Consider the following 20,080-nt stretch of genomic DNA (forward strand, 5'->3'; position numbering starts at 1 on the left):
AGCGAATAAAGAAATTAGTAACAAAAGAGAAGAAATTAATGAATTAAGCAAACATATTAAAGAATAAATCCAGAGGTTCAGAAAAGAAATTAATAATGTAGTTAACTAATTTAATAAAAGTAAATGGAGAAAAATGCACACTTGGCATGATTAAAAAAAATAAGTGGGAAAAAGTCATAGATACAGAAAACAAATTATAGATTTGCAGGAGACTAATTTTGCTCAACTTTAAGCAAATAAATTTGAAAACTTGGATGATGTTACAAGAAATGATTCAGTAGTCTATAATTGATTAATTAATCTTATTAATAGTTTAAAAGAAAAGATCTTATGTTCATAGATGCTTAACAGGTCATTAGTAAAATTCAACATACATTCTAGATTTTAAGACTCACTAATTCAAGAAGTGGTATTGGTACAAGTGGCTAGCTCTTTGGGGAATAAAGTTGAATCCTTACTTCTCATACCTAAAATCAGGATAAGTTCTAAAAGAATAAGAGATTAATATAAAAGATGGAAGCATAAAAGAGCCTAGAAAACACCATGGGAGATCTTAAAAGAGGGAAGGTTTTTCTAAGTGGAACACAATACTCAAACTATAAATGAAAATTAATCAAATTCAGTTTTTTAAAATCTGCACAGCAAAACATACATAGGAAAAAACAAACAGTAAACTGGGAATAATTTATAACTCTTATCACAAAAAAGCACTACTTTCCTTAATAAATAAATATCTTCCACAAATCAATAAGAAAAAAAGAACTGTAATGCAAGAGAAAATTGGGGACTGGTTTCAGATTGCACCTGGGAAGCTTCCAGGAGGGCTACAAACCAACAGGTTGATATGTAAAATATATAAAGAATTAATACAACTCAATGGCAAAAAATAGGGATTCCTGGGTGGCTCAGTCAGTTAAGTGTTTGCTGTCGGCTCAGGTCATAATCCCACAGTCCTGGGATCAAGTCCCACATGGAGCTTCATGCTCAGCCGGGAGCCTTCTTCTCCCTCTACCTGCTGTTCTCCTTGCTTGTGTTCTCTATCTCTCCTTCTCTCCGACAAATAAATAAATGAAATCTTTACAAAAAAATAAAATGAAGTGATGAGTGCTCTTCACTAATTGTAAAAAATTAGCAAAAAACAAATAACCCAACTTAAAATGATCAAAGGACCAGAATAGACATTTTTCCAGAGAAGATATACAAATAGCAAATAGCTATGTGAAAAGGTGCTCAGTATCATTAACCATCAGGGAAATATAAATCAAAACCACAAGGAGATGTCACTTCATACCACTTGGGGTGGCAAGTTTTCTGTAAAAGGGAAGATAGTAAATATTTTAAGTTTTGTGGACCGGTTTCTGTTACAACTATTCAACTCTGCTGTTGTAAAGCAGCCGTAGACAATACATAAACACGTGGGCATGGCTGTACTCCACAAAACTTTATTTACCAAAGCGGGTGGCCAAACAATGAACTGTAATTTACTGACCTCTGTCCTATTACCATTTTAAGATTGACTTCATTACTTAGTGGACTTGACAGAAGTCAGCTCAACCTGGGCAATTCTGGGTATGTGGTAACAGTGTCTTAAAGTCAAGTGTTCCAGGACCCAGTAACATGCCACAAGCTGTATGTCAAAGGGCATCTATTCTTCTGCAGCAAATGGCATGGCCTCCAGAGTACTCAGGGCCTGTGTTATGATTCTCCCACTGGAGTTTGCCAAAAATTCCATACTGTATGTTTCCCCACCACTGATACCTCCAACATGAGATTTGCCTGATCGTACAGCTCAAGCAGCAGAGCTGATTGCACTAAAGCCTAGAGTTGTTGTCCTGCCCTCTCCTGCTCTGGCCCCACTAAAAACTGATAGCTTTCTATGTCACTTGGTAAATGGGCCAGAGGATTTTTCCTAGATGTGTAATGTTGTCTCCAGACCCTAAAAAGACCTATCTGGTTCTATGGTTTCTTCCTCCTCCTCTTCTTCTTCTTCTTCTTCTTCTTCTTCTTCTTCTTCTTCTTCTTCTTCTTTAAGATTTTTATTTATCTATCTGACAGAGAGAGATCACAAGTAGGCAGAGAGGCAGGCAGAGAGAGAGGGGGAATCAGGCTCCCTGCTGAGCAGAGAGCCCGATGCAGGACTTGATCCCAGGACCCTGAGATCATGACCTGAGCCAAAGGCAGAGGCTTAACCCACTGAGCCACCCAGGCACCCTATGGTTTCTTCTTCATGGGAAGGATGCAAGATGCAAAATATTTGTGTTTTATTTTGGGGGGGATATCTGGCATGCCTCTGACCCCCTGAGTCCCTAAAAACTTCAAAGAATTAGTCAGTCCCTACCTAAATCTTCATAGGGTTTGTCTCTTACTTCCTGTAATACACATGTCTTCCCCAGGCCTCCAACATAAGAATGGCTCTGTGCTTGTCCTGTCAAATTAGCATAATGTCATCAAAGTAACTGGTCAGTGTGATGTCTTTTTTTTTAAATAAGTTTTTATTTTTATTTTTATTTTTTAAAGATTTTATTTATTTACTTGACAGAGATCACAAGTAGGCAGAGAGGTAGGCAGAGAGAGATGGGGAATCAGGCTCCCTGCTGAGCAGAGAGCCCAATGCAGGGCTCGATCCCAGGACCCTGGGATCATGACCTGAGCCAAAGGCAGAGGCTTTAACCCACTGAGCCACCCAGACACTCCTCAGTGTGATGTCTTGTGGGATATCTGTGTGGTCCAGATCCCTTTGGATTATATTATGCAAAGAGTTAACAAATTCTTGAGGCAAAGCCGTGATTTAACATTGTAGACCAATGAGCCAACAATCAGGCCTGGTGAACAGGCAAGTCTGCCTGAATAGCAGCTGGTCAATAGACTGTTAGCATCAGAGGTTGAGGAGCTGTTCTCCCGGGGGAGGTGCTCTACTTGGGGCAGAGTTGGCAGCAGACTGGATAGGGTCCTACCATCATTACCCTTTGTATAGTTTTCTATTAAGCCACTTTTCTTTGTGTACACACTGGAATTTATTAACCTGAATTGCCCCCAAAAAGTAAACCAGTAATTCAACCTTGACAATAGACCTGGAGTAGCCAGCAACCAAGATGGCCCCAACTGATTTCCACCTCTCCTGGTCTTCACTCCCATAACATACCAGAGATGGTTGGTGTGAATTCAACACAAGTGATGGTATGTAACTTTTGTGAATAGGTGGCCAGTCTCTCTCTCTTGAACCACTCACCTGGGGAAAGTCAGCTGTTATGTTGTGAGCATTCCTGTAGATATGCCACGTGATGGGAACTCGGAAGCAGAGCCTTCAGCCCCAGTTGAACTTTCAGATGACAGCTTAACTGTAAGAGAACTGTTGAGAGAACCTGAACCAGAACCACCCAGCTAAGCTGCTCCAGGATTTCTGACCCTCAGAACCTGTGTGAGATAATAAATGTGTGTTCTTTTAGTCTGCTAAGTTTGGGGTTACCTTGTTCCATAGCTATACAGGACTAATACAGTTAATATAAGACTTCTTCTTTATCTCAGCCCCTACCAGAGTGTCTGGCATTTAGTAAGGCCTTAATTGATGTTGGTTGAATGAATGAATAAATGAATGGATAAACGGTGGCAGCAGTCAGTATACCAGTAATCTAGTCAGTTAGTCTGGTCTAAAAGTTGAGAGATTTAATTTATAAGTTTAATGTGGTTTCCTTCTCAAAAATTCGAATTCTCTCAATTAGGTCTTCCTAGTTAGTAGTAAAGTGGTGGTAGAGAATAGAACAAAATGAGTTATAGAAAGATGACTTACTGTATTGATTAAAGCAAGAACCTCCACTACGATAGTAAACAAAAATCCAATTATAAGACAGGAGTGACATAAATTCACCTCCAAAATAAAGGTGGTTTTTTTGTTGTTGTTGTTTTTAAAGATTTTATTTATTTATTTGACAGACAGAGATCACAAGTAGGCAGAGAGGCAGGCAGAGAGAGAGGAGGAAGCAGGCTTCCCACTGAGCAGAGAGCCCGATGTGGGGCTCGATCCCAGGGTCTTGGGATCATGACCTGAGCCGAAGGCAGAGGCTTTAACCCACTGAGCCACCCAGGCGCCCCCAAAATAAAGTTTTTATTATAAAAACTTCTAATACAATTCAATACTCTATTAAGACTAAACCGAGAATCTTGCCAACCCTATTGACTCATAAGAGAACAAGTCAAGAAAGTCAACATGTCCTCTAGGGTGACCTGAATTATTCCTTTCCTAAAGAATGCTAGGGTTGGGACACCTGGGTGGCTCAGTTGGTTAAGCAGCTGCCTTCGGCTCAGGTCATGATCCCAGGACCCTGGGATCGAGTCCCACATCAGGCTCTCTGCTCAGTGGGAAGCCTGCTTCTTCCTCTCTCTCTGCCTGCCTCTCTGCCTACTTGTGATCTCTGTCTGTCAAATAAATAAATAAAATCTCCTTGCTCGGCAGGGAGCCTGCTTCTCTCTCTGTCTCTGCCTGCTACTCTGTCTGCCTGTGCTCGCTCTCGCTCTCTCTGACAAATAAATAAATAAATAAATCTTAAAAAAAAAAAAAAAGAATGCTAGGGTTATGTGATCTTTTCTGTTAGTAGACTTAGCTCCTTCCTTTAGTTGTAAAAACAAGCAGGAATTCAATTCTTGGCAGGTTGCTCTACTGAATAAAGTGAATTAGAATAGAAAATGTGGCTCTAACAGTGCAGAAGAAGGAAGTTACCACAAGAGGGGGATCTACAGTCAAGAAAGAAAAGGTGGTTGGTGGTTAGATTTCTCTATTTTCAAAGGAATAAAAAAATGACTTAAGAAGTGTCCTCCATTCCTTTATCTTTAGAGCCACAGTGGCACAATCTTATACAAATAAGAAACCCGTGTTTTTCAGAGTCCCCTAGTCCCCTTTCAAGGAGGTAGAGAACTTTGTTGAAGATCAGCTATTTCATTACCTATCAAGTCCTCATTTTGTGACTCCTAATCTCTCATGACTCTGGAGAAATTAATTTTCTCTGTGAAAAAGGAGCATGTGCTGGTGTGAGGCTTCAGGCAGCAGCCAGTGTCAATGGCGTAGTGAAAAGTCCAGAGATTTTACCACAGACCAGCTGGCACTCAAATTCTGCGTCTGCCACTTGAGAGCTGGGTGACATGGAGGGGATTAATTCCCTAAGTTTGAGTTTACTCATCTATGAGTTGTGAGAATTAAATGGGCTGTATCTAAACTTAGCCTAGTGTCTGGCATAGATGAGTTAAAAACTTAAGGGCTATTGTTTCTGGCTTATTAGTGATTTCTGTTGCCCATAGCCACCGAGTTCTGAGTCTCTAGTGATTCTGAAGGAGGAGTCATCAAGATTATAAGTTGATTTGTTCTTCTTGTTGGTTTCACATCAAACGTAGACAACCTGTGATATGGTAGTTTTTTTCATGATTTTTTAAAAGATTTTATTTATTTATTTGTCAGAGAGAGAGAGAGAGAGCGAGAGCGAGCACAGGCAGAGAGAGTGGCAGGCAGAGACAGAAAGAGAAGCAGGCTCCCTGCCAAGCAAGGAGCCCGATGTGGGACTCGATCCCAGGATGCCGGGATCATGACCTGAGCCAAAGGCAGCCGCTTAACCAACTGAGCCACCCAGGCGTCCCTGATTTTTAAAAAATTAATGTGGAAAGGAGGCAAGCAGGTCATCGGATATATGTATATCATATAAAACATGGAGAGTAAAAGCACTAGATGTCCATTTCATAGGTAAAGTCGAGACTTTTTTTTTAATGGGAAAGATGAAGGATAAAATATAATCCCCAATGTGCACAGGTAGCTTTAATTACAATTGACATTTTAGTTTATAATTTGGAAGCATATACCACTTTGCATACATTATGTTAATTTAACATATCTCAAATGTTGACTTAGGAATGGTTAAAATATTTTGCAGGAAGTTGGAAAATACTCTGAAACAACTCACTAGATCTTTCAGAAATTGATTTGCTGCTTGAACTTCAATCAGAAATGACTTGGGGTTTGTGAAAGATGGTGGTTTACATCGTTGGAAGCACTAATTCTAAGGAAATATGCTGGAAATATCCCCAATATCCTGGAACCGATGAAAGAATTCTCTAAGCGCCATTACATTCTTTCCCCCGGGCACCAATTAGATTCTCTGGTATCCAGATGATTCGCGTCTTAGGCGGATTCCATAGACAATCAAACCCACAGCGCAGAGACCAAGCACAATGGCCCCAATCACAGGAAGCACAATTGTGTAGTCAGACGAACACTCGTCCACTAAGAGAGAGAGAGAAAAAAAATACAAGATAGCAGGTAAGGTTCAGTGAGGACAGACCAGAAAGTGGGCTAGAGTAGGAAGGATATGAACTTTAGAGTCAAATCCTAATCTGACTTTTTTTTTTTTAATTTAAATATAGTTGACACACAACCGGGCTTGACTTTTAATTCCACCACTAACTGTGTGAACTGGGATGAGTTATTGAACCTTGCAATTTCCTCATTCATAATATATACATATAAATAATATATATATACTGTATACTATATATTGTATATATTTGCATATACTGTATACAAATATATATATTATATATACAAATATATATACAAATAATATATAAAATTGTTGAAGGATTAAATAAGACACATTTATCTTCTCAGCAATTATTCAATATTTAATAATCGTTAGACCCATTTTCTTCCAGGTGTGCTCTCTGCAAAGTAGAATGTGTTTACATAAAAGAGACTCATGTTAGATTACACATGATCTCTTGAAAACGTGTGATGTTTATCCATGTTCTCAAAAATGTAAAACATTTTTGCTACACTTAACGTTCTTTTTATTGCGTTTAATGAGCTAAAAACATTAGACAACAGACCTAAATATTCATAAGAATTTAAAAATGAGAGTTTGTAAATTTGTCAAAACTTTTTTCTTTATTTCATTGGAGAGTGCTTATTCAGTTCATTTAAAATGTAATCAGTCTCCCACTGGAGAAAGATGGAGAGCCCCGAGGAAAAGAGGGAATGTCATTGAACACACGCAAGTAGAAAACTATATCTATATCTTATTCAAGGATGGATAAGAGCCAGTAGATGAATGGATAAAAAAGATGTGGTATGCACACACAATGGAATATTATGCAGCCACGAAAGGGTGAAATCTTGCTATTTGCAACAACATGGATGGACCTGGAGGGTATTATGCTCAGTGAAACAAGTCAGACTGAGAAAGACAAGTACCATATGATTTCCATTCATATGTGGAATCTAGAAAAACAAAACAAATGAATAAACAAACAAAGCAAAATCAGACTTATAAATACAGAGAACAAACTGTTGGTTGCCAGAGGGAAAGAGGCTGAGGGGATGGGCAGAGTAGGTGAAGGGGAATGGGAGATACAGGTTTCAATTATGGCATGAATGAGTCACAGGAATGAAAGGCACAGCATAGGGGATAGAGTCAATACTATTGTAATGGCATGCATGGTGACAGACAGTAGCTACACTTGTGAGCATAGCATAACCCATAGAGAAGTTGAATCACTATGTTGTACACCTGAAACTACTATAACACTGTGCGTCAAAAAAGAAAAATCTCCAGTATATGTTAAGGTGGGAAAAGCAATGCATGGAAAAATGAATATAGTACTACAATGCTTTGTGTAAATAAAGAAGAAATGAAGATATATTTGCTTGCATTTACCTAAAGAAAACTTGGAAGGATAAGAATGCATGATAAACTAATAAAAGTAATTGCTTATGGGTGGCTAAGGGGAGAATAGGATGGAAGAATAAGGTGGGGCAAGGATTTGTAAGGTAAAACTTCCTATGGTCTTCGTTTTAAACCACATGCAAAGAAAATTTTTAGTCAAAATTTCAAATATTAGAATAATATCTTAGAAGAAAAAGAAAGGGACAGATAGAGAATATATCCATGAGATCCTTGCATGAACCAATATCAAAACGAATCAAGGATCAATTCTCACCTGAGGTCAGAGAAAAAAGAATCAGAAGGGACCAGGGGAGAGTGAATGATAGAGATTCCAGGAAACAACGAATCTCTACAAGACAGGAACTGTGCTTGTCCTACACTTTTGACATGGCAGTGGAAATATTTACATAATTATAATAATATATACCTTATTAATTTAGCAAAAAACAATGATATAACCATAAAAGTAATGGTGTAAGAGTATGAAATCCTTATCTGCCATAATAAGTAGTTTAAAGCTAATAAATTAAGAAATAAGAAAGCTTTTTAACATTTTTAAAAAGAATTACCAAAGTAGTTACAATAAGAAATTATTATAATTAGTTAAAGGTACTTTGTCTCTTAGAGAAAGGACAGGGAAATGTTGCTTTTCATAAGCCCTTTTAGAGTACACAATTTTGTTATATATGTATTTCTATATATGTATCTAAATTCAAAGATTTATTTATTTTAGAGAGAGAAAGAGCAGGCACACATGAGGTGGGGGAAGGGCAAAGGGAGAGAGAATCTCAAGCCAACTTCCTGCTGAGTGCAGAGCCCCACAACAGGGCTCGATTCCCAGGCCCTGAGATTATGATCTGAGCCAAAATCAGGAGTTAGACACTTAACTGACTGAGACACCCAGGCAACCCTGTTACATATATATACATATATATGTATTTCTTAGATAGAAAAGAACATTGACAAATTAAGAAGTTAATTTGATTAAAATGATTTGGAAAAAAATACAAAAAAATGTAGAACACATACCCTAAAATAATTCCACCACTAGGAACTTATACTAACAATATATTCATGTGAATATACAAAGACATGTTACAATAATCTCATTTTATGAGAACAAAGTGGATAATCTAGATATCCATCCAAAATTTAAAATGTCATATCCATACAATACAATATAATGTAGCCACACAAAGAATGGGGTAGATCTAAGTGTGCTGACAGAGAGGTCCTCTAAGATCTGCAGAGGGTTGCATGAATACAAACAAATGCGCCCATGCACCTGAAGTGAAAAGATAAGCAAGATACTGGGGAAGGGCTAGGATGAGAGTAGAGAGAGCAACTTTATTTTTTTTAAGATTTTATTTCGGAGCTCCTGGGTGGCTCAGTAGGTTAAGAGTCTGCCTTTGGCTCAGGTCATGAACTCAGGGTCCTGGGATTGAGCCCCACATCCAGCTCCCCACTCAGTGGCGACTCTGCTTCTCTCTCCCTTTGTGCCTTTTCTCCCTGGCTCTTGTGTGCTCTCTCTCCCTCTCAAATAAATAAATAAAATCTTATTTTTTTAAAAAGATATTACTTATTTATTTGAGAGGGAGAGAGAGTATGAGCAGGGTCAAGGAGCAGAGGGAAAAGGAGAAGCAGACTCCCCACTGAGCAGGGAGCTCAATGTAGGACTTGATCCCAGGACCCGGGGATCATGACCTGAGCCAAAGGTAGATGTTTAATGGACTGAGCTACCCAGGCACCCCGAGAGCAACTTTTACTCTCCATATAGTTTTATACTATTTAATGTCACATTGCTGAAGTGTTTTTAAAATTCAGAAAAGTACACAAAGAAAATAATTATCTGATCACCGCAGTCCTTCCACTTGAATGAATCACTGCAAACCTTTGAAGGCATTTGCTTCCTCTGTACATATCTGAGTGTGTGTGTGCGTGCTGTATGCTTAAAGAAACATCATTCTGTTTTTTTTTTAATGGTATTTTCTTTTTATAAATAATTGAGATGATTTACGAAAGCTCAAAAAAAAGTAAAAACTGTAGGAGAGGAAGAAATTTCTTCTTTCCTCCAAGATTCTTCCAGTTGGTTTAAGAATTACAGATTAATAGGAGAAAAAAACCCTTAATTTTATTATGTGTGCACAGAGGGCCAATAATGAAACTGACACCCAAAGAAATGACCAAGGCAGGCAGTTTTGATACATTTTAGACAAAGAGATAATATACTTGTGAGGAATTGACAGGATAAAGAAAACAGATGTTTGGAAGGTTCAATTAGTAAGGAATTCTAAGTGGAATTTGGGCTGAGACGGTAAATTAGTAAAAAGTAACAGGGTTTGTTTCTATAGCTTTTGTGGCTTTCAAGTTCTTTTCTCAGGCGGTAAGAATATCTTTTTATTTCTTAGTACAGGGATGGTAGCTTTCACATGGGACATTAATTTTCTGCTTTCAGGGTGACAGAGGAGGATCTATGGATGTCCTTGTTTCCCAAGTAGCTTCAATTCAAAATAATCAATATGCCTTTGTGGAACATTTTGGGCAACCCTCCCCCGAACCCCTGACAAAACCAATCACCTGAAAACCATCCACCCAGAAATTATCCTTGCTAAAACATGAACCAATATAACTTCAGACATCTTTCTCTACACCTACAAGGATGGATGGGTAGAAAAATAAGTACAAGTACTTGTATTAACATAGGATCATGCAAGTGCTATTTTACCAAAATTGTTGATTTTCATTTAATTTGATTTCATAGAAGAAAAAAAAGCTAAAACAAAACTGGGACAGTTACTAAACTTCAAATTAATGTATTTTTGTTTCAGAAAGTATTGTTTCATAAAAGATCCCTTTAAGGTTCAAAGAAGAGATTATAAATACACACTAAAGGATTATGAAATGAATTAAGAGGGTTATGAAATAAATGACAGGACATTATATGTTTTCTAAATCCTGTGTTTCCAATTTAGACATTATCTATTGATAGTGTTTTGAAAGATGAGCACAGGCAGATTCCCTTCTCTCTCTCTTCCTCCCAATTCAAACTTTGAATAGATATATTATTTTTTCAATCATTGTCTGAGTTTACATTATTTCAATTCTATTTGATAACTGTCATTCCTATGGTTAAAAAATTTGTTTCAAATATATAACACATTCACAATTCAAAGTCAAAATACTACAAAATGCTGTACATTGAGAAGTTCCACTTTCACCCTTTCCCATCTCAGTTCCCCCTGCCGTAACCATTTGGCTTTAAAAAAATTTTTTTTTTAATTTATTTGACAGAGATCACAAGTAGGCAGAGAGAGGGGTGGGGAGGCAGGCTCCCTGCTGAGCAGAGAGCCTGATGCGGGGCTCCATCCCAGGACCCTGGGATTATGACCTGAGCTGAAGGCAGAGGCTTTAACCACTGAGCTACCCAGGCACCCCAACCATTTCCAATCTCTCAGATATAAGCAAAAATCAAAGTATATTTTTTCCTCCCTTCCTCTCTCTTTTTTAAGATTTTTATTTACTCCTTTGATGGAGAGACAGAGAGAGAGGGAACACAAGCAGGGGAAGTAGAAGGAGAAGCAGGCTTCCTGCAGATCAGGGAGACCAATGTGGGTCTCCTGTGGGTCCCAGGAATCATGACCTGAGCTGAAGGCAGATGCTTAACAACTGTGCCATCCAGGCACCCCCCCCTCCTTTTCTCACTATTATTGTACATTATGCTTTTTTTCATTTAACAATACATTTTGAAGATTTTTATTTATTTTTTGGGGGGGAGAGAGAGAGTACAAGTGGAGGAAGGGGCAGAGGGGGAGGAAGAGGGAGAGGGAGAGAGAATCTTGAACAGACAGACTCTGCACTGAGGGCAGATGCCCAATTTGTTCACTTGTAGGAGTGTAATCTCCTGTTCACCTCACTCTGTCATTATAACCATCACCATTACCCATTTCCAGAATATTTTTCATTTTGCAAAACTTAAGCTCTATAGCCATATTTTGATCTAATGTAAGTCTTATGTTATTTTGCTGCAGTAATTTTGCATAGTGGTCATAGAGCTTGTTTTCATCTTGCATATTCCTTTTTTTTTTTAAGATTTTTTAATTTTTAAGAAATCTCTACAACCAACATGGGACTCGAACTTACAAACTCCATATCAAGAGTTGCCAGCTCCACTGACTGACCAGCCAGGCAGTCTTTTTCGGCTCATCCTTGAGCATCTCATCCAGGACATTGCATTACCTTTAATATCATTTGGGTAAATTAGGGCTTTTCTTCCCACTGTGTCTGAGATCAGTTAATGTTTCCCATTGGGCTAACTATTTGGAGTCTATCTTCTTTTCTGTACCTTGGGACTTAGCCACATCCTGGGGATAACCGGTGATCTGGGGTTGGCTCCCCAGTTCACCTCCATCAGTCTTTGTGTTTACTCTGCCTCCTCTTCCCAGTAGCCATTTTCACTACTCCTAGATGAGAAGAGATGAAATAACCAGTCTTTTTCTCTCCAGTTTTAGGAATGGTAATTAAGTGTTCAAGTGATTTTTTTCTCTCATCATATGGCTTCCTGGTGAGTGTACTGGGGGGAACAGGTGCCCAGAGCCCAGCTCTGCTGTCCTCTCAACTGTTCTTCTGAATCTTTTTTCTTTTTTGTTCACCAGTTTTAAAAGTTTATTGCTTTAGATTATATCTTGACTGCCACTGATGATTTTAAACACCCCCCCCCAATCTATTTGATAATAAGGAAGGGAATTCTGTGAGGGAAATTCTAGTCACGATTTTAGCTCTGCTTTTTCTTTTCATATATTTCTGTAATAAAATCTTTAAACCATCTACATGTATTTCTTTTGTTTCCACTTTTTCTTAAAAATTAAGAATCAGTACTGTAGAATAAATTATAACCATTTTAAACAGTTTATGAGGCAAAAGCAAAATTCAGGCACACATTTATACACATTTGTTAAGCAATGTCTTGTCTGTTTTGTAATTCATGTGTAATTCTTTAATCACCACGTATTCATGAAAACCTAAAAACAATAAAAATTCTCAACAACACAATAATTAAGTAAATTATTATAGAATGTTGATAGCGTATTCATAGCAGCTGTAATAATGACACTTTGCACCTTTAATAGCACAGAGAAATGCTTATGATGCACACGTAACAAAGGATTCCAAATTGTGTACTCTGTATGCTCCAGTTTATAAAACAATATTCATGCGAGGGAAACACATCAAAATTAACAATGTTTAGGTTATTTCTAGCTGGGCGTTCCTGAAGGTTTCTATTATCCCTAGGTGGGTTGTACTAGGAAGGGTGAATTCAGGATTCTCTACCCTCCGCATAAGAGAAAAATGGAGTTGAAACCCTCAGGACCGGCAAGCAGCAGGTGTGCTAAAGGTAAGAGGCAAGCACAGCCCGCTGGAAAGGCCCACACCGCTAGGGCTTCGGTCGGGCTGGCGGTGGTGGTGGGGGGGGAGGAATCCCAGAAAGCGACCAGCAGCGCTCTGCAGTAAGCCTGGGACCCCTGGAACTACAGCCGTGAGAGTAGGATTTCGGGGGGGGGGGCAGCACCAGAGGAACCCAGGGGCGGGGGAGGCCACTTGTCGCAGTTGCAATCTGGGACCCTCCCCAGAAATCACTACAGAAAGTGGGCAGAACTGCGGGGCAGGAACGCATTGGGGTGTATTTACTAATCTTCCAAATGAAACCTTTGCTCTTTTTTGCTTACTAGAATGTTAATTCATTGATAACAGGACTCCAAGCAGCAGCTGTCACCCCAAAGAACTCACTGAAGATGGTAGAAAGGAAAACTGAATTTATGTGAACTGCCTTATCCCTCTCTTCTTAATTTTAACTCCACGTCCCTTCCCATGGACATTTCCACACACTCGAAGAGTAACCTTCCTTTAGTCATTCTACAGGCTGGTCAGTGGCACGGTGAATAAGCAACTCGTGCTCCTGGTATAGAAGCTCTTGTGCACACTTGAGACAGAGCTGGAAAGGGGAGTGGGGAGCCTGGTATTTGTGGATGGCTGCTGGAGGGACCTGTTGGAGGTCCTGCTGGAGATGGAGAGGGCATCTCTCCAAAAGCAAGCCCTTCCTGGCAACCTTGAGTCACCCTGGGAAACAGCAGGTCCTCGCACAGCCCAGATTTTCCGCAACACCTCCTGTTGTAAGGAGGAAACAGGAATGTCCTAACACTCCAAACGTCCTAGGGGCTCTTAAAGCTCTCTTGAAGCTGCTGTGTGCCCTCCCTACTCCCTCACTTCTGAGAAAGTGAAGAGAGCTAAAATCCTTCCAGGGAAAGCCAGAACATGCTCTAGATAGGCAGAGATTATGGAGCTGTTGCCAAGGTTCATAAATTTCCTGTTAAAAACAATGAATGGCACCTCTGGCAAATAAAGAAAAAGAAGAACACTTCTGTTAGTAAAAGCAATTAAAAACACCCAGAAGCCCATTTCTCTCCCTTTTTTTGGAAATAAAAACCTCAATTCTCCTATTTACTTTTTTTTTTTTTTTTTTAATGTAGGCTCTGTGTTCAACAGGGAGCCCAAGGCCAGGCTTGAACTCAGGACCCTGAGATCAAGATCTGAGGGGAGATCTAGAGTCACAGGCTCAACAGACTGAGCAACCCAAGTGCCTCCTCAATTCTCCTCTTTAAACAATGTAATAGAAAATCATGAATAACATTCCAAGCCATATTTGATAGAATTTTTCCTCCACGTATCAATCTCTCCCAATCAGGAATCTCATGGCTTATGATTTTTTTTTTTTTTTGTAAATGTTTGCTTAAGAGGAAAGTGGGTAATACTCTGGGATAGATCTACCTATTCTGTTTGCAATTCCTGATTGTTTCGATGCTTGCCTACATCCCCTCCCCACAATGGCCCAAATTAACAAATTTGCAAGGATAGACTAACGATCAAAGAAAAACAGAGACAAAGCAGAAAAAAAAAATGTGAAGGAGACAGACAATAAATGAAAGTGAAGAAATTGGAGAACTAAAATTTATGGAGCCTCTTTTGTTTGCCAAGATCTGTGGTGGGTGCTTTACATTTAAAAAAAAAAATTTTTTTTAAATGAAAGGTTGGGAAGTTATCTATTTTTTTTACTAGTATTACATTATAATAGCATATAATGTCTTTTAAAAAAACAGTAGTCTATTAACACAATTCTATAATTCAAGTAAACCAGGAATTGGGCAAAATCCGGGAGTTTAAAATCATTTTAGAATCTATTTTGCAATGAATATTTTATAACTATAATTTTTTAAAAACTGGATATTGAGACTCTTAAAAATGTGTAAGAAAAATCAGTGCAGTTTGAAAATGTCTTTCTTATCATTCTCCCTTTAGGTATTTGCTTTCTCCTTCTCCCAAGCACCTTCTTCATGTCCCTGCCTCTTGTCCCTAATTCTCGAAGCCAGCCCTGTATTATCAGGTGTGGAGGGTGGAATTCAAGCCCATATGGCACAGCCTCCCTGTGCCAACAGGAGAAAGTGGATGGAGGCTACCTTTCAGGTAGCCTTTCAATGGCCCCGCAGCGGAAAACCAGGTTTCCTAATCAGATTGGGAGGGTGGGATAGGCAAATAGAAAAATTGATCCCTTCACTTCAGGCTGAATATGAAGTCAGAATACCCAAGGCCTTAACCTTGCGCATTTTGAAGAAGGTAGGGCTTTACATGCGTTCATATCCTCTACTGGGCCTCTTGTTGGCCATGAAACATGCTGTTAGCAAAACGACAAGCAGTACTGCGATACTCAGGCCCACGGCCACAGGGTTTTCTCTCCTGTTTCTGTCAGTGAAGCATTCATCCGCTGCAATTGAAGTCAGAGTAACAGGTGTTATAGGCTGGCGGCAATGCTGGGAAGTGATACTGCCCCTGCCTGCCTCAGTCATGCAGAGAAGGAAACCCAGGGGGAAAGGCGGAGCTTCTGGGCTTCCCACCACCTACCTCAGACATGGATAGGTGAAAACGAGGAGGGAAAAGTCAATGTGATGATCGGAAGTGTGCAGTGGTTGTGATCACTTAAATTGCAGATACCCTGTCCCCACACCCAGGAAATTATGATTCAGTGCATTGGAGGTGGGGCCCAGGTGATTCTCTTGCCGTTAGGAGGCAGATCCAACTTTGGGAAACGTCAGTTTGGTCCAGAGAGTCAGGATCAGACCTGTAACCCTGGGGAAGTTCTGAGGCCAAGTTTTCCCACCTCTGGCAACAGAGACCTGCCCCAAATTGCATGGCCAAAGTTTTCTATCCAGACTCTGCTTCTTAAAGGTTGCTGGTGGACAGCCTGGGGCTCCAGGTACTGGAGAAACCTTTTATAGGCTCTGGGATTTTAGCTCTCTAAAATGGGTTGAGAATGTGGGAGGTTGAGAATTATATGAAAGGGGGAGGAAGGGCAGGAAAAAATGAAAAGATAAATTTTCTATATCTCCTTGGGGGCACTGCTAGGAGAGGGCAAGTGTATGTTGCTGAAAGGTTTTATTTCTCACCTCTGCCACTATACGATTTCCCACCTGCTCACTTCCTGTTTCACAGAGGTTTGGAGGGGGAGGAAGAGCAAGTGTGTACCTTATTTTTTAAGACCACATGATGAATTACAGAGGCTTTTCAAACCTTCATCATGAATTTGTAAGTTTCCCCAAATTGGAAGTTTTGAGACGAGATGACAAAGTGCGGGCCACACCTACTAAGAAATTTTAATATTTTTATCTTAGCACTGTGGTGAAGGTCCAAAACGGTGGCAGAGGTTTGAAGACTCCAGACAAAACCTACAGAAATCAGGGGATCCGAGGCCAGCAACACTTTAATCCTTCCTCTGCTCAATGCCTCCCAGCAAGTGTATCAGAAGGTTTTTGTCAACACCTTCACATTTATAATGGAACACTAAGAGAATTTGGATTCACATTCCAGAAATTTAATTTGCAGCTAAACTTTTAACTAAATCTATTTATGAAAATTGAGAGGTACTCATAATGTTCTTAGTTATTATGAGAGGAATATTTTAGAAACTGAAATTCAATTCCTGGACATATGTAGCAATCCTGTAACCCATTTTCCCAGAAGGGAAAAAAAAAAGGCTTTTTCAGAAAGTCACCTTCGTCTGTCCCTGGCCTTCTGCCTAGGACCTGCTTCTCTCTGTGGTGGTTAGAACTCAAAGCAGAAGTTGCATAGAAACTAACACCAACTATAAGGAAGCTCTAGCCAGGGGAATTAAGCTCATAATTTAGAAGAGGGGGCCTAACATTATTATTGCAACTTTCTTTTTTCCCTCTGCAAGTGGGAAAAAAAATCTATTCTGAAATCTTGAATTTTAGATATTACTACTATTCAGGATCTTTAAAGTCTCCAAATACACCTGAGGAGTCAGAATACATCATGCAACAAGAGTGTATCCTGCTGTTGGAGACTGGTGGACATGAACATGGTAGTGTCCAATTTTGAGGCTGGTATTGACTCAAAGGAATGGCAGGAGGGAAAGTTAGAGAAACTTGGCCCTAAGAGCTTCGTGTAACCATACTGTTTTAGGAAGCTCATGTGATTCTTGTCCCTTTGGACAGTTAGACACACAGAAAACAACTTGAAACTACCCTTGGGTCTCCGAAGTTTTTGTTTGCGACATGATGAAGACTTGACTTACCATTTCCAAAGTGGTCATCTTCGAAATCAAAGGCTTGATATTGGACATTCATTGTTTTCAGTTGAAGGTGGGTTGACAACTGGATGCTCTGTTCACTCACACATTTGAAGGAATGCCCAACCACAGTCTCAAACATCACCACAGAACTTTTCATTCCTTGGTAAATTTTCTCTGAAAACACAAGAATGAAATATGGACACTTGGTGGCATATATCCATTGAGTGTCACCTGTTACCAGGGGTCCATGTGCAGTTCAATGGCCTTCATTGAGATGTGGCTCTCAGGCGTTCTGCCTTGTCTTCATGAATTCCCACTCTAGTGCTCTTTGGGGACTTTTTTCTGGTATTATGTAGTATGTAGGGCAAACTCACATAAATTAGAATGTGATAACATTGAAATGAGAACATTTAGGAAATTTTTCTTCAGTTGTCTTGAATCATTGGGGGCAGAGTTGGTGGGGACTATTGTCAGTGCTTAGGGACTACAGAGAAGTGCCCACAAAAACCTCAGAAATAAGAGAAGTAAGATTGCTCTCTGTGACAGTCACATGAACCCTTAGTGAATCAGAACAGACATGTGCAGTCACCAAGTGGAGCATCTGCATGTTACCAGACTGTATTAATAGAGCAAAAGGACAGACTGATCCCATCATTTGGAGGGGTGTTATATCCAGCCATAGGGACACAGAGAAGGGGGAGGCCCATCTCTGTCTACCTGAGTGCTGCTGGGGAGAGAAAGATCTGCTCCGGGACTGGAGCTGTTTCAGGACAGGTACACCCTTTTCAAGGAAGCATATGCTTCAAGGCAAGTGGGGTTAAACATTTTAATCATACAATTAACTCCATTTGCTCTAATGCTACATTCATCCTACACCCTTCTGATTATACTTTGGCTTCTTAAATGGGAGAAAGTTCACTGGCCAGAGGACCCAACTGTCTAGTCCCCTTGGCAATTACCATAAGAAATAGTTGCATGATAAACACACACATTTGCATTTTGATTTTATATATCAGTTTCATGACCTTGGTTTAAATGTCTCCTTGAAGAGATGTAGGGAGTGCTTGCTGACAATTCTCACGATTGAGGACCGGACTATGGACCTTCATGAATTTATCAAAGTTGTGCCTGAAAGGAATACCCATGGGCTATTAATGAGGGGGCTTGAAAGTCTCCCTCCTTTCCTGCCTCTGTGGGTGTGTTTGCCCGTGTCTAAGGTAGCCTTCCACATTAAGGGTCTCCTTGCTATGTGCCAGGAATAACCACACAAGTACTCCGCAGACACTGTCCTGCTTAATTCTTTGTTTCCTTTCCTTTTCTTTTCTTCTCTTTTCTTTTTGAGAGCACACAAGAAGGGGAAGGCACAGAGGGAAAAACAAACTCCCTGCTGAGCAGGTAGCCCAATGTGGGGCTCGATCCCAGGACCCCAGGATCATGACCTGAGCTGAAGGCAGACGCTTAACCGACTGAGCCACCCAGGCACCCTTGTCCTGTTTAATTCTCATATAATCTTTTGAGATCGGTTCTACTGTCTCCATTTTATAGACAAGGAAATGGAGAGTCAGAGAACTGAAAATATTTATTTGCCTAAGAGCCTACAGCTAGTAAGTGGTATTTGGACTCAAGCAGTCTCACTCTGGAGCCTGCTATCTTCACCACTACACTACTGTGTCTCCTGCCCATCACTGTACTATTTACTGTAGACTCTCGCATATGTACATTCAAATGCCCTACATGATGCCCTGAATTATCCATGGACACGGCTATATCATGTGTTATATCCCAGGGTAGTTTACTTCGATCACTCCCACTAACATTACAACAGTCATTACCACTGTAATTACAACTGACAACTGTTATGATACCACCACCGCCACCGCTGACGTGCAAATTATCATCATCGTGACTCCTACAGTTCCTCCTGCATCTGTTGAGCCTGGATTTGGGGGACCTAGAATGGTTTCATCCCCTTTCTCAGTGTCTAACTCAGCCTCTGGTCTCAGTTTCCCTTTCCCTGCCTCTTAAGACATTATTACCCGACTCCTGGCTAAAATTCATCCATACCTTGTGATAACATTAGCTAATTTATGTTAGCATGCACAATATTTATTCCCCAGCCTCTGTGAGTACACTTGTCTTAAGCGAGGTACTATATATGAAAGTGAATTCTCAACTGTGACATCTTACTTTTAACCAATAATCATGGATAATATCCTCTTGAACAATATCAATAAAATATGTTATATTTTAAATAGACATTTCTCAACATTTTCATTTCTTGGCAAGTTTCTTTAGCGTAGGTTCCTTAATAAGATAAGCTTAAGCCCATCATAAGATAGAATTTTAAAAAGGAGAAAACAGACATGAAAACTCTTTGTACAGTAAGTGACACAGAGGAGGTGCCCAGCAATGGTTTGTTATCAAACTCTGGACTTTCCAGAGAAACATTTGAGTCGCCTAAGAAATTTCCCCCACTGGACAGGGAGCATTACTTTCCTGGATGGGAACCTTAACAGAGTTCTCTCAACTGGCCCCACTGTGGAGCATTCTCGATATAGCAACCAAACGGAATCTTCATCAGTGTAAATCTGATATACCATTTCCCTACATCAAACCCTCCACTTACATCCTTTCACACTTTAAACTCAAATCCAAAGTCCTCAGCTCGCCTCACACAGAAGCCCTACATGCTCTGGCCCGGATGTCCGTCAGACCGGCTCTGTTGCTCTGCTCGCTCTCTTGG

At 39.9% G+C, this 20,080-nt stretch overlaps 1 protein-coding gene across 3 annotated transcripts in view; it reads right to left on the bottom strand.

Moving 5' to 3' along the window:
• Positions 1-5,394: 5,394 nt before the first annotated feature.
• LAMP3 (lysosomal associated membrane protein 3) overlaps positions 5,395-20,080 on the bottom strand; it is a 33,753-nt gene continuing 19,067 nt past the window's right edge. The window contains exons 5-7 of one of the 3 annotated variants that reach the window (XM_080799681.1): positions 17,341-17,511; positions 15,347-15,513; positions 5,715-6,262 (exon numbers count right to left, since the gene is read on the bottom strand). In XM_080799681.1, the coding sequence (XP_080655807.1) occupies positions 15,374-15,513; positions 17,341-17,511 (311 nt within the window). In that variant the 3' untranslated portion in view covers positions 5,715-6,262; positions 15,347-15,373. Of the gene's footprint in view, positions 6,263-14,217; positions 15,514-17,340; positions 17,512-20,080 lie in introns of those variants that run through there. The other 2 variants (XM_080799682.1, XM_080799680.1) reach the window with 2 other exon arrangements.

The sequence above is a fragment of the Martes martes genome (assembly GCF_963455335.1).
Source record: "Martes martes genome assembly, chromosome: 1".
In the NCBI taxonomy this organism is placed as follows: Eukaryota; Metazoa; Chordata; class Mammalia; order Carnivora; family Mustelidae; genus Martes; species Martes martes.